Below are 14,777 nucleotides of genomic sequence, written 5' to 3' on the forward strand. Positions count from 1 at the left end.
TCATTAACGATCCGTGTCTAAGCGTCAGGATACAAGTGCACTCTCCTCGGTTGCACTTATGTCCGCTCTCCTCGGGGGGGCGGTGTAGCCCGTCCGCGGCTATCGCTTTCCTTAAGCGTGACTCACACGTGATCAGGTTTCCAAGGGGATTCGGCCCGATTATTTGCAGCCTGCCACAGAAATGCCACCACTGACAGAAATCAGTGCAGTATCGCGGTGGGACAGGAGACCGGCCTGCTAACAAAGTGTGTTATATGAACGCCTCCTCATCTGTGGACGGATTCACTTATCCCAAGGTTACAAATACAGCTGGAGTCATCCGCTAATTTTTAAGTGCTTCACTAAATTGTTAACAATTAACACGAGTTATTTGAATAAATAAGTACTGGATGTCACGAACTAGTTTTGAAATAATTGTTTTTATCTTTACACGATGGCTTTAAGGATAAATAAACAATTTGGTTAGAAACATAAAACATGTTTCTTACTGATTAGCAAACAAAGAAGTTCCAAAGTGATACACAAGCCAACAAGCTGTAAGCTACTATTTTAAATTCAATGACCTGTGGTTGGTAATTGGGAGACGCTCCCTTGGCTCACCAAACGGCCGTTGATGGGATGCTGGAGGACCGAGGGAGGCGATAACGCTGGTAACAACATAAGAGACTGTAGCTGCTGCAAGGAAAGGAGGCGTAAACGACGTTCAATATGACAACCGAAAGCTATGGAGAATAATTTGAAAATCTTTCTAACGTAATTCTTTTTTTTTTTCTCCCTGTGGTCCGTGTGGACGGTTTAATCGGCGACGTCGATGAGGGACTGCAGCTTGAGGCAGATGATCAGCCCGACGTTAGCTTAGCATAGCTAACTAGACACAGTCTTCCTCAGAAAAGCCGCAGCGTTCAGGGCAGGTCGGAGGATTTTTTGTTCTTGACGAGGTTTTCTGTGCAAGCTGTGTACGCCTATGATTTGATAAGCGGTCGGGCAGTTGGGACGCGACTGTTTCACTCGTTACATCTACGTAGCTAGAGGCAGCTAGGATATTAAGTCCGAGGAGAGGTTAGAGAAACTGTCGCGGCGGGCCTGTGTCACAGAAACCGATTATTCGATTATTGATCGATATTTGCGTCGATGTCGCCTTCGATTCCGTGCCCAAAGTAAGCGGGATTTTTATCTAATCTAGCTGTACGTTTTGCTCAAGCTGTTGTCGCTTAATGTGCATGTTAAACTGTGTCGCCGATATTCGAAACCAGTGAGTTCAGCTTTATTTTCATTAAATGGCGTTGGGTAAGATTTGAATATTCTCTGCTTATATGTATACATTCCGGTAATATCGTAGTCATTTCAGTGAAATACGTCCACCAGCGCATATTGTGGGGGAACAACACTAACCTCCCAGCTAATGTTAGCTAGGCTAGCTAACCCGTCGCCCTCCAAACCAGTCTTGCAGCTGAGAAACGTCTGGAGCACGATCGAAGATCATGGACCGGAATGGGAAAACGATTCCCACGGTATGTGGACGGATTTGTTAACACGGTTGTTTTCATGTTGCTTAACCGGTTTTCGGAGTGATGGTTAACGGGAGCTCAGCGTGTCGGTTTCTGTCGCCAGAGGAATGAATTGCCGCTGCTCTTACGAGTTAGCCTTTCGGGTTTGGCTCCGAAACGGCTCTTTTGTGCAAAAGGTAGAATGTTTTTCCATTAACGTTTTACTGAAGTTGTTGGAGAACGGATTTTAAGAATAATTATAATTTGTTCACACACGGATAAGGGAAAAAAAATCTTTGTGGCTTTCATTTCCAGAGTATTATGTGCAGGTATACGTGCAGTCAGTTTGCTTCAGTGGTTAACATGTTAGGTTATACTACCTAACTCATTTCAACCCCAACCCCCCCCCCCCCCCTCCAATCTAGACTGAGCTTTTTCTGTCGTGGTTTGCTATGACTGCATCTCAGCTGTCAAGTAACGCATTTTTTGTTTTCTTCCAAGAACATTGATACTTTTCTTGGTTATTTTTTTTCCAGCACAACCTTGGATCACAGTTAGACTGTATACTGTAAGCATGTGAGTGCCTGAACAGAAGGGAAATTGCCATGGAAACTGATGTTCGATTTTCAGAGTCCGCTTTCCTGTCAAATTTATCACGATATCCAGCACAGGAAAACGATCTCCTCTTTGTGTTTCAGACCAAAATGATGCGGAGACTCTAACAGACAAGGCGTTCTTTCTGCCCAGGAGCTAAACCCGCTTTGGCAGCTGGGCGCATGTAGCCTGTGACGAGATACACGTGGCCTACACGAGACAACCTTGACGTTTGTCCCTCCGTACTCCACTTTATTATTGAAACATGACAACTCCAGCTCTCTTGCCGCTCTCCGGACGCAGGATACCCACTCTGTCTCCGGGCGCCTCGTCGTTTCCGCACCACAGAGCGACGCTGCGACTCTCGGAGAAGTTCATCCTCCTCCTCATCCTCAGTGCCTTCATCACCCTGTGCTTTGGCGCGTTCTTCTTTCTCCCGGACAGCTCCAAGCACAAGCGCTTCGACTTGGGCCTGGAGGATGTGTTGATACCGCACATCGAGTCGGGGAAGGAGGGGCGCCATGGAGGAGAGCAGGTCATACACGGGCAGTCAGGACATGACAAGCACCGGCACAGGTGAGCCTGCCCACAAAAGACCAGCGGGCAGCATGTCTATACCCTTAGGACTAGGCTGATCGTTTTGGTTTGTTTGGTCTGTGTGTTGAACAACAGTAATCGTCAGTATCTTTGTATGGACTTTAAGATGCGTATAGTGACCGCTGTATGGCTATCAAGTTTTAGACTTTTTAGATTTTTGCATGTTCGGCTATTTACTTGTTTATTTATTATTTATCTATGTGCTTAACATGGATTTATTTATTAATTAATGCATTCTGTTGCCATACTTTTGCGGTAATAAAGATTACTAGTCAGTGTTTAAATGTGAAAATGTTTAAATAGCCTCTCTCTCAAGTACACAAGTGTGTGCACTGGGAACATTGATTTGTTGATTGCTTATCTGCATATTGGCTAATCTTTTGCTAATTGCTTTCTAATCCAATAGCAGGTGGCTAGGAAGTGTTTTCTCAGTTGTACTGTCCATCACAGTGGGTCCATGTTAGAAAAGTTGCAGAGAACTTCTCTCTCTTTATGTGAATAGTGTGATGTAATCCTGCCACTGCCTCACTGGATGGTGGGTGTGGTACTGCTTCACTGGATGGTCACATCTGTTGCTCTAACAGTGTTCAGGTAGACATACAGAAGGAAGCCGCCAGTGGTTTGCTGAAAGCTCTCAGTACTGACCTCCCCTCCCAGTGCATGATATGAAATTCAGTACTTTGAATCCGTACTAAAACTTCCCAGTCATTGTGCAGATGCAGGTGCTGCTGCGACCCAGCTGTGCTTGACTGCTCCTTTGTGTCAAGAAAAGCAAGAAAAGGAAACGGGTTGTTTGCTGATTAGAGGCCGTTGCTGAAGTAGACGTGCAGGCTATGGATCTGTGTGTTTTAGAGCTCAGGTAATGCAGCATCACGGCAAAGGATCTGCAGTGAGAATTGCTTTTGCAATTTTTTTTTTCGTCTGAAAAGTTGATCTAATCCCCGGAAGCAGTGATCTGAAATATTGTGTTTGAAAGGAAGTAGCCTATAGAGCCAGTGATCCAAATCGTGAAGATTGCAACACAGAAAAATTTGTCATCATGGCACGTAACAATTTCAACTACCAACTTTGGGTTAATGTTTAGGTGAAAATTGCTCAGTAGTTTGCAGCAGTTATGAGCTCCTTGTAAAGCTACAGAAGCACATGTGTGGTGTGCGCACGCATGTTGAATAACCTACTCCTCTCTGAAGCAGTGAACGCTTTAATGGCAACGCGGTGATGACGGGACCTGTTGAGCATGGTCGCCGTGCAGTCTGCAAGGCCAGGAGCCCGAGGTCGTTTCTCGAGTGGAACTAGAGGAAAATGGATCGAAAATGCAGACTTCCCTCGGGGCTGAGTGCTGGTGGGGAAGTGACACACTCCACCTGCTTTAAGCAGTTTTTTTTACACTTCTTTTTTTTTTCCTGTGTGTCTGAGGGACCTCTAACCTCGGTGCTGCCTGCATGCGATGATAAACGTAGTGCTGTGTAAAGTTTAACCTTTACCCCCACAGTAGATCACAGTTGACTGGACCTTCTGGGGGGAACAAAGCTATTTCATAAAACTGCTCATTTATTAAATTGTATTTACACTGAATGGCCACTTTGTTAGAGACACCCATCTAATAGCACGTTGAACTTTCTTTGGCCTTCAGAACTGCAGCAGTTTGCCGCGGCACAGGATTCAGTGGCTGTTGAAATCATTCTGCAGGACTCTTGGCCCATGTGCACAGGACGGCTTCTCATAGTTGCCGCAAATTAGATGGAGGTACTGGCGTGTTCTGAACAGCCCGTTCCACCTCGTCGCCGAGACGCCCTGCAGGATTAACATTTAGGGACTGTGAAGGCCAGGGAAGCAAGGAAAACTCATGATGCTGGAACCAGTCCAGGAATATACAACCTTTGGAGGCATGGTGCGTTGTCGCGTTGTCCTGCATAAGGCGTCCTCCTGCCACAGGGTAAACGGATGCCGTGAAAAAAAGCCGCAACGCTTGGGTAAGCCCTGCTCTCCGAAACTTCCATCCACATGTATCGGAGGACCCAGGCTGTGCCAAGAATGCATTCCCATCACTCCACCTCCACCAGCCCAGATTGTTGACCCCTGACAGTAGGGGCACATCGATTCATGCTGCTCATGCCAAATTCCAACCCTCCCATCAGCACGGTGCAGCAGGAATCTGGACTCTTCAGACCAGGAGATGTTTTTCTGCAGCTCGGTGATTCAGGTTTAGTGCTCTCTTGCTCATTGAAGTCTTGCCTTTCTGCTTCCCTTAGACTAGCCTAGTGGGGCGGGTCTCGCACCGATGAACACATCTCGTTCAGAGTCACTCTGCTTGCTCCAGTTTCCCATTCTGATCTGGATTCACACTGAAAGGGATACACAGAAATCTTCCTCATCTGATTTTTTTTGGGGTCACGTGTCCAGTTCACATACAGGAAAGCTCCATTCAGGGAAAGGGCAAGTGTCTCTAAATAAAGTACACAGTGCATAAGGTCAAGTTGATTTGTTGTAGTTGCACGAAGTCCTGTGAGCAGTGCATTATGGTCATTCAGTCAGAAGCTTACCAGTTCGAGCCCCACCACTAGGTTAACACTGTTGGGCCCCTGAGCAAGACCCTTAACCCTCAATTACTCAAGATTTGTTCAGTCATAATTGTAAGTCGCTTTGGATAAAGGCGTCAGCTAAATGCCGCAGATGAATCAAATTATATAATGCAGTCTAGACATTGACACTCAAAACCCGTTCATAAATCATGCAGGTGGTTCCTTCAGATGCAGGATGCATGCCTAAATTGGACGGAACTGGTCGCTCCATTCTGTCGCTGTGAAGACCTGCGTTTTTACATATTATTGACCTGCACAAGTTCGCCTTTTGATTTCTGATGTGGATATAAATGTAATAAACATGGACATTCCTGGTTTTGACCATTTTTTGTTGGAGTTACAAACATTGCTGTTATGTCTTGGAAGTTGTTTGAGTCTCTGGCATCTCAGTTAACACGGCGCTGCCTATCGACAGCTCTGTAACAGGGAGAGAGCTGCATGTGTCGAAACATGGGCAGAGGTTTTCATCTTAGTGAGAGAGAATGAAAACCAACACAGTCACTTGATGTTTAATTCTTAACACTCTATTAGCTTAGCATGGAAAGCTAGCCTGGCGAGGCAAAGCTATTACCATCCTAGCTAGCCAGCTATGTAGTTAAGGGTTCTTTTAATAAATGCTGTGAAATTGGGGGGGGGGGGGGGGGGGGGGTGCAGATGTTTGGCGCTGAGAACACAGCAGGATCTGTAGGAAAGTGAACAATGGGGGGAGGTCCTCGTACCACTGAGCCAACCACTCCGTGGTTGTCAGCTCACACCACAGAGCTTCACTGCCAACCGCTACAGTCTGTCCTTGTGGTGGTGTAGAGCTGGAATAACAACAGAACACTCAACAAAAAACCACACACCCTTTTGAGCAAAGTTTCAAAGCTTTTCACCAAGCCCAAATCGTTAATGTGATTGTGAACTTGTTTGGTACAGTTTGATCTGTTCAGGGAGGGTATCCACGTGTGTGTCTCCGTGTCTGGGCTGACGATTGCTCGCGATTGCTGCCTTAATGTGGACCCAGAAGCAGAGCATTGGTAAAGACCAGACCAAACTGGGTCCATACGGGAGACAGCCGGGCTGGGCTCAGGCAGGGTCGACTGGGTTCACACAAGGTCTCATTCTGCAAGCACCAGACGGGTCAATGCTTGTGAAACAGAGGGAATGCTAACTCTGTTATTTCTGAGACTGCTGTCTCGCGACTCACTCAGAGTAGAATTTCTGTCAGAGTAGGTGGTGTGTGTGTCTGTGTGTGTGTGTGTGTCTGTGTGTGTGTGTGTGTCTGTGTGTCTGTGTGTGTCTGTGTGTGTGTGTGTCTGTGTGTGTGTGTGTCTGTGTGTGTGTGTGTGTGTTTGCAGAATCTTCGATCTCTGGAAAGTCTTGAATCTTTCTCCCTGGATGGTTTATGCGTCGGTGGTTTTTCACGCGAGCTCACGTTGCCTTGTGTTGTAGGTTTACGGTTGACTTTATTCTCTGCCTCCAGTGAGGTTGGCACAGTGGTGCAGCTCTGAAGGAAGTTGAGAGAGACAGATTTATCGAGGACAGGTAGCAGTCTCCTCTACAAACAGCCACTGGTTACCGGGAGGTGTTTCTGGATTCAGACCCTTTTATTCTGCCTGTGAAAATTGGCCGTAAATTACACCACATTGTTTGAAGCAATAGAGTTTTTCATTGTTTTCTGGCAGTGCTTTGGTCGCTCTTGGATTAATGAAGTTAATGTAGCGTTGTGAGCTTTGCACGTTTTCTGCACTGTGGATGAGCCTGCCATTTCTAGAGGGGTTTGTTCGTCATCTTTACGGTGCTGTCGTTCATGTGTGCTGTTCTTTTAGCGTGAATGTTTAGGGTGTATTCAAACACACGCGTGCACACACACACACACTGCACCACCCACCTACACACAGCACTCCCAAACTAATTTGAAATGTGTCCTCTTGGTCCCTGGGTAGGAGGCTGATATCACTTTTCCAAAGTGCCAGTGTTCATTCTCCCCCCTCAGGGTTTATGGGCGTTTGGAGGGCAGCCCCACGTCTGCACCGGTTTGACAGCTCTGTCATCGTGGATCTGGATGTAGGTGTCTAGGGGAAAAAAAAAATACAGAACAGTAGTCCAGAAAAAAAGGCCATGATGAATGGCGTAAAGACATCACCACTGCAGTCTTTGTTTGCAGATTTCAGATCGATTTTTATAGGTAGCAATTAGGCCTCCTTGCATGACGAGAGCATTGTTTTTGCACTGTGGCTGTGCTGTTAAGCAGCAATTTGTGTTAATTAGTAAATTAAATATTGTCAGATGCAAAGAAGTACAGGGAAAAAAAGGCAATTTTATGGAAAATGGCAACTAAGCACCTTTTACAAGTGACGACGGCATTTCAAGCGCTTGGTTCTGGACCTGCAAGCTTGTTGCAGAACCAGAGCCAGGGGCCCCATTCATGATAGACTCACACATGACATGAATGTGGCACAATCATTGGAATATCAATTCTATTGTAACAAATTTGTTAAATCCAAAATAAAACGTAGCTTATATTTATTTTTGAGGATTTTGTTTCCAGAAGCTTTTATATGCAAATTGGTGAAATTATGGACGGAGCTGAAAAGCTTGTTCACGTGCGCTCAATTTCAGGATCATTTGTGATTTATAAATAACTGCACTTGTAGTTGCATGTGCATGTTCATTCCAGCATGTGTTTTTGTAACGTTTTAGCACACAAACGCTGAGCAGTTTTCTTAAGAACAAATTTAGTAAGACATTCACGTTTGTTTTGTAAAGGAGGCCCAGCTCTTTTGTGGTGGAAATACGTGGAGAGGTTTGAGATTCTGGCACCATGTTGTTGGGAAAAGTCCTTTTGAGGACCAAAGGAAGCTCCTGGATGTCAATGTGAATCATGCAGATTTATTCCTGTCCAGCACGCACGGACGGCTTGTCCAGCACAAACCACTGGCTTGGCCAGTCCAGACTGTTGACTTATTCATCACACATCCCTGCTCTACCACCGTACCATGTGAGAGAGTGTGGTGTGAATGCACACGTGCTTCGCCCCCTCAGATCTGCTCTGGGTTCATTTATCACCAAGGTGTCGCTCTTGGCGTTTACGTAGCTCTCACTCGCACCCCCTTGGACCGTCGGCAGGGCGTTTGCAGCGGCGTGCGCGTTTAGTCCGTCTCTGAGCGCGCAGTGGCGGAGCCACGCCCTCGCACGCATAACGGCTTTGGCTGCTTAGCCGTCTGCTTTGGCCCCGAGGAGAAGAGCTACTCATGACCCAGCAGGGCGATCTCCTCCTGGCCCCGAGCCCCAGGGGCAAGAGCGTGCGCGCCCCTCCGTGGTGTTCAGGCTCGGCAGCAGGCAGTGCCAGCCTGTCGGTCTCTGTGCCAGCCTGAGCATGTCTGGCCCCCTTGGACCCAGCTTGGCAGAGACTGTTTTTCTCTCATTTATAGGGGGTGTGGGGGTTTCCTTTTGCTTCTTCGTCTTTAAAACCGCTAGTGTTGGTTTCCGTACCTGATGGACTCTGGCACCTTTTTGCGCGTTTTCCTTCAGCAAGCTGTAATTCACTGTAAAATCCTGTTTTCTGCTTGGTTGAGATGGTGTGAAGCGCGTTTCTGGATGTCATTTGACGTGCCGTGGGCTGAGGCAGAACACCCTGGAGGGGAATTATCAGAGTGCCCCACCGTGTGCAACAGAACACTGCATTGTGCCTCTGCCTCCTTTTTGTGCTGTGACTTGCAGTTTGTTTTCAAACACAGTGGTGAGACACGGATGTGGCGTGGGCAGCGTCTGGTCTGCACGGCCAGTTGTTTGCTAGGCTAAATGTGACTTCAGCAAACACCCACAACGTAATAACCCAAAACATCCGAGACGGGTAAGTGTAAAACTCGTATGCTGTTACAGGCCTCATCTGCGTATGGCAGACATCTGTGGTGGTGTTTTTTTTTTTTTTTAACCCCCCCCCCCCTCCCCGGCCAATCAAAGGGCACTGTTATGATAGGACCGCACGATAACACTTGTTTAGCGCTGTCACGTGACTGGCGGGACAGCTTTTGCGAGGGAGTGCACGTGTCCTGCTGTGATTGGCTGATAACGGCAGACGTTCTGTAGGTGCTGATGTCTCTGCGTGGCCTGCTGTGGTTCTCACTAATTGGATTCGAGATTATAACCGGCATGAGAGTTAGGGCTCCCCCCTGAGCAGGAAACCACGCTTAACACAAACAGCCCTAGAAAAAGAGAGCGTCTCCTGAGTCTGTCCGTCTGTCTTTCTTTCTTTAAAACATGGTTTGGAGCAAAGGAACCATCATAGCAGAACCTACTCCGCCCGGGTAGGTGGGGGGGATTGCGTTTGATTTAACCCCCCTTTAGTAAGATTTATTCGTCACTAGCACCAGTGGGTCTCGTACCTGAGTCTCAGCTGTGTAAAGCGGCCTTGTACCGGGGGTGGCCCAGTGGACAGGCGGGGTAGGCCCGTACTGATGCACCGATTGCTCTTCTATAGCTTGTTTTTTTTTTTTTTTTTCTGACGTGACCCAAAAATTGGTCAATAGAAGTAACTGATAATGTCGTCGTACATATTTTTTATATTTTTATGATTAATGTATTTTTAAGGCTCTCCGGATCATCCTCAGATGTTCGGAGGGTGAAGCCCAAGCATGAACAGATTTGGTCCAGGATAATAGAGACAAACGTAGGTGGAACCTTTTTGGTCGTTGGCTGCACGGGGCCGAGTTGGCCGGCGCTCTCGGCATACGGCAGCGTGATGCGTGCACCGGTCACCGTGGTGTGTTGGAGGTGGAGTGCGTTTCCATCTGCTGTAGCATTGCGCCCAGACGAGAAAGCCGTACGTCGGCGACGTGGCCGATCGCCCTTCTGGAGCAGAATCGCACCACGTCGTCTGAATGTTCGGCAGCTCACGGGATTAACGGAGATTACGGTGATGAGGCGCTCCGGCTATGTATGCAGGGGTTTTGGCAGACTAATCCAGACACGTCTAGGTTGGATTTATGGTCCTTCTCTTGCGCTGCTGTATTTTAAAAAATGTTTTATCTCCTCTTAAATATCAGTGCATGTGTCCAAGAGAAGGGATCCCAAATTGATGGTCGCTCATGCATAAAATGGAGGAAGACAGGTAATAAGGTATATATTTCTTTTTAAAAAGTGGTGATAAAGGTTTGAAATTTGGTTTTGCAAGTGCGGTGCAGGGTGTTTTTTCGAGTTTCTGGGATATCTTCACACTGCTCTCAGTCCCAGACCCCGTTTGCCTGCTATGTCTGCGTGTGGTCCCGACGACGCAGGGTCCCGGCACCTGGTGCTCGCTCGCTCGCTCGCTCTCAGACAGAGAGCCGTTTATGGGGCGCGGTCCACCCCGAGCGGAGTCCGAGGAGAGCCGGCCGATGCCTCGGCGCGCGGTGGTACGGGGTGGTGCGCACACGCTCCACGTCACTCGTGCGGCTGAGGCGTGCCAGGAGCATGCGAGCAAGGGAAGGGACAGCAGAAGGGACACACTTTGTAATCAGAAGGTTGCCGGTTCAAGTCCCACCAATGCCAAGTTGCCACTCTTGGGCCCCTGAGCAAGACTGTGATCCCTCAGTTATTCAAGTTTGTGTTCAGACATAATCGTAAGTCGGTTTGGATAAAATGTGATAAATGTATGATCAAAGTGTAAATGTACCGCAAGACGGCTTTCAACGGGTTTTATAAATGGGCTCGTGTGGGTTAAAGGCACGGGGGGTGGGGGTGAGTTTTAGCATGATGATGCATTTGTAGGCTTTTGCGCAAAATATCTGTGGGTGGGTGTGTGTGTTTGTGATTAACTTGTGCTTCCGTACACATCTGAATGAAATGACTCGTGCGTGGTGTGCTTACAAATCTAATTTAGATGATCACTGCGATCACACCACACTAATCTCTCCCACTGCCCTACATGCTAATGCATGCTTTTTTGCTTCTGACATCATTTGAAAATAAGCCATTTCTTCTTGTGTGATGAGTCCTACTTGTTTTTGTTTTTGTTTGTTTTTTTCCCAGACCAGGAAACATAACATGAACGATATTGCCCACGCTACATTTTTGCCACCTGCATAGGTGTGTGGGACGCGTTGGCGTTTATCGCCATGGAGATGCCTGAGAGAAAAAGGCGCTTAAGAGTTAAGTCCACGCGACGGGAACTGCGCGGCGTAAGCCCACGATGCCCAGGGCCCTGTCTGAAGGGCGTGACTGATCAAAGCATACAAGGGTGGTCCCAACATTTCCTCGCACAAATATAAACAAACAAACAAACAAAGCTTGCTGGAGGGCTCTGTTGCAGTTCCTATCAGGGCCATATTATGGCATTCTGAGCTGTCACTTGTCCAGCTACAGACAGAAGGCAGAGTGTGTGGCGCTCGGGGCCAGTCAGACCAGCACTGCCTTCCTCGAGAGGAATGCTTGATCACGCGATACCGGGAGGCCTCGGTTCCCCCTGAGAGCCCTCAGGCTGAGAGCAATTCAGATAGCAACAATCAGAGAGGAGGTTTCGGATGGAGAGAGAGAGAGAGAGAGAGAGAGAAAATATGCCTCTGAAGGTACGTTTTAAGTGGAAGCTAACCTCACTTGTTTCTGTCTCTTTGAAACTGACCAGGTAGAATTTTGTACAAAACGTTGGCTGTTGGAAGCGTGCCGCCCTGTAACCCTGTTGGCTCGTCGCAGCTGTGGTACGGTATCGACGCAGGCTGCGTTAACCCATGCAGGGTCCAGCTCAGCGCGGTGTTTGGTCAGGTGGAGTCATTTCTGCTTCAGCTGGACAGCAGGACTCGCTTTCCTACGACTGCCTGGTTTATTCTACAAGAGGATATGCCGCTCCTCTTTTTATACAGCCGTTCAGAGAACCAGAGCTCGTCACACAGGCTCACGGGAGTGGAGGAATATTTTTCGGAGCATTCTGCTCCCTTGTCCCTCCCTGATATTTGCCTGTCAAACACAAGGAGAGGGAACGCAGGGCTCGATTTCCGAAGCAAATTCCCTAAGCGGGCAAACGCTGGCATCGGTGAGAAGCAATATCCAGTCATATTGCTGAATGATCCCTGTAACCGAAAGCCAATATTTGTGGAGAGAGGAGTTGGAAGGTTTAACCCCACACGTCTAATCCTCGGACGGAGATGAAGGCGAGTGCCTCAGTCTTCGTCCTGGGCTGTGGAGAAGATGCCGAACCCCCCCCCCGTGCAGGTGAAATCTGGGCCACCTACATGCCGGGAAGCATGCGTGCGGCTGGCTAGGCTGGGGCGTACAGAACCAGGCGCTCCCACGGGGGAGGGTCTGCGTCTGGCTGCGTGTGCCCGTGCGTGCTGTCGGCAAGGAGAGGTCGCCTCCATCCACAGCGCTGAACTGCCCTTGGCACAGCTGTCACGGGTGTGACACGGGACCTCCTCCTTCACCCCCCCCCTTCTCAGTGAAAAGGCAGAACACAAGTCCTGTGTTACACACAACCCCAGTGTTGAGCTGTGTGTAACGGAGGCCGAGCGCACCTCCCAGAGTCTCCGTAACACTGAACACACGTGCACGCCGTGTGCCCACCAAACACTCCTGTCCTGTGCATGACTCAAATTCCCTTTCGACAGCAGACAACTAATGTTTAAGACTCGTATCTAACGTAAATCACACTTCCTCTCTGCCGTCTGTGACAACCCCCCCCCCCCCCCCAACTGCTCCTGCGGATACATCTCTTTTGTACAGAGGTAGATAGAGATCAATGTGTTCATCTTTGTCTCTAAAGAGAGGAGAGAAATACTACCCTCGGCTGCATTAGGAACCCTGGAAAAAAAAAAATTAATTATCTCCAGGCGCTGGGTCTACTCGTGTATCTGCTGCTGCAGTGGGTGTTGCTGCTCAGACGTTTTATGGGTGCATTAATCTTTTTAAGGCTCAGTAGCCAAGCACACGCAAGATTAAGCACAGGACACGTTTCCCCTGACTCGATGGGTTAGAATGGTGCAGCTCTGCCTGGCTCCCGGGACCCCCAGTCAGAAGACTAATAATAATGACGTCCCCTGTGCCTGCCTTATCTCCCACGCCTGATTGAGCACATCGGCTCATTAGCAGCGTACGGGATGTGCTGAATTTGGAACCGGAGCGTTGTCTGAATTCCCCCCGAAAACTCGCCGCGAGACGCCGGGAATTACTGTGGCGTGCGAAACGTGCCGTCCGCGTGAGCCGACTGGAGCAGCGGCGTGAAACTGCGCCGCGGGATAATGAGCCGGGGCGGGTCTCCACGTGCCGGCATGGAAGCGGAGCGGGTCAGCGCGCCGTCCTGGCACGTGGCTGGAGGACTCGGCCGGATGGAGACACGCGCTCCTGATCTCGTGTTTGACCTCGTCAGCTGCGTCTGAAATCACGGAGGCGCCCCCGCGTGTGCCGTTCAGGGAGTGAGAGGACAACTGAGCACTATTGTAATTTGCTCCTGAGTGAGAACAAGTGCTGAACGGTGTAAAGGCAGGGGAGCGTTACTGTGACCCGTCCTCATCCCCAGTACCTCTAGCCTCATTCCAGGTGTTATTAACCATACGCAGTCATCAGTGGACACCTGCTGTCCTCACTGGCTTCTTTCTCGCAGCCGTTAGAGTCCAAGGCGTACTGGCGCGTGCCCGAGGCGTTTCTGGGCCATCCGTCAAGCCCGTCGCAAGGCTCGCGTGCGAAAGCTAGCGTTGGCCGCTCTCCAAATGGAGCACGCGCGTGGAGACGCGCCCACCGCGCCGTTGACGGCAGGCGAGGGGTCGTCAGTCCACGTTTCTGGTGGCACAGTAAACTCTCCTGCGTGTGGCGCTGTGCTGGGGAAGCATGAACTAATTGTGACCGTTCTGAACAGTGTATAGAAATAGAAGCAGCACGTCGGCGTGTGCCGTGACCCTTGAGCCAATGGGGACTCTTCTGCAGCTCATGCCTGTTTACTTCCTGTTTAGCTTTTAACAATTGTTTGTTTGTTTGTTTGTTTGTTGTAGAAGCATCTGAGTAGAAGCCTCTAAACTCTAATGGCATGCTTAATAACTAGTCAGTCAGATGTCTGGACTCTGCACCTCTCGTGTGTGTGTGTGTGTGTGTGTGTGTGTGTGTGTGTGTGTGTGTGTGTGTGTGTGTGTGTTTAGGGTTGGTTCTTCTCAGGTATCTGGACTGTGTCCTTCAGGAAGGCTTATATTGTAATTAGAGTGTATATATTTCAACCTATTTAAATAAAAAATAAATGATTGAGTCTGCAAATAATGCACTTCCTGCCTTGCTACTGATGGGTCGAGGTCACTTCCTTTGGACACTCGTGTCTGTCTGCTGTCATTTGTAATCGGTTTCCACAGATTAGTGTAGCTTGTACAGGAGCGTTAAACAATTTTACCATGTGTGCATCAGTTTGTTTATTTATTGATTGATTCTTTCATAAACACCTGGATGTCTTGCATTTTTTTTCTTGCTCAGCTCACGAACGCGTCTGCGCGCATGCGCTGCCCTGACGCCCGCGTGTGCCTCTAACGCGGTGCTGCTGTGTTTGCTCCTCCGGCAGAGAGGAGGAGGAGAGCCTCCGGGACAA

At 48.8% G+C, this 14,777-nt stretch overlaps 1 protein-coding gene across 3 annotated transcripts in view; it reads left to right on the forward strand.

Moving 5' to 3' along the window:
* The first annotated feature begins 565 nt into the window (after positions 1-565).
* man1a2 (mannosidase, alpha, class 1A, member 2) overlaps positions 566-14,777 on the forward strand; it is a 44,800-nt gene continuing 30,588 nt past the window's right edge. The window contains exons 1-3 of one of the 3 annotated variants that reach the window (XM_035522741.1): positions 566-1,511; positions 2,186-2,657; positions 14,751-14,777. The exon at positions 14,751-14,777 is cut by the window's right edge and continues 232 nt beyond it. In XM_035522741.1, coding sequence (XP_035378634.1) covers positions 2,347-2,657; positions 14,751-14,777 — 338 coding nt within the window. In that variant the 5' untranslated portion in view covers positions 566-1,511; positions 2,186-2,346. The remainder of the gene's footprint in view (positions 1,512-2,185; positions 2,658-14,750) is intronic. The other 2 variants (XM_027026579.2, XM_035522740.1) reach the window with 2 other exon arrangements.

Source organism: Electrophorus electricus, chromosome 25, assembly GCF_013358815.1.
Source record: "Electrophorus electricus isolate fEleEle1 chromosome 25, fEleEle1.pri, whole genome shotgun sequence".
NCBI classification, from domain to species: Eukaryota; Metazoa; Chordata; class Actinopteri; order Gymnotiformes; family Gymnotidae; genus Electrophorus; species Electrophorus electricus.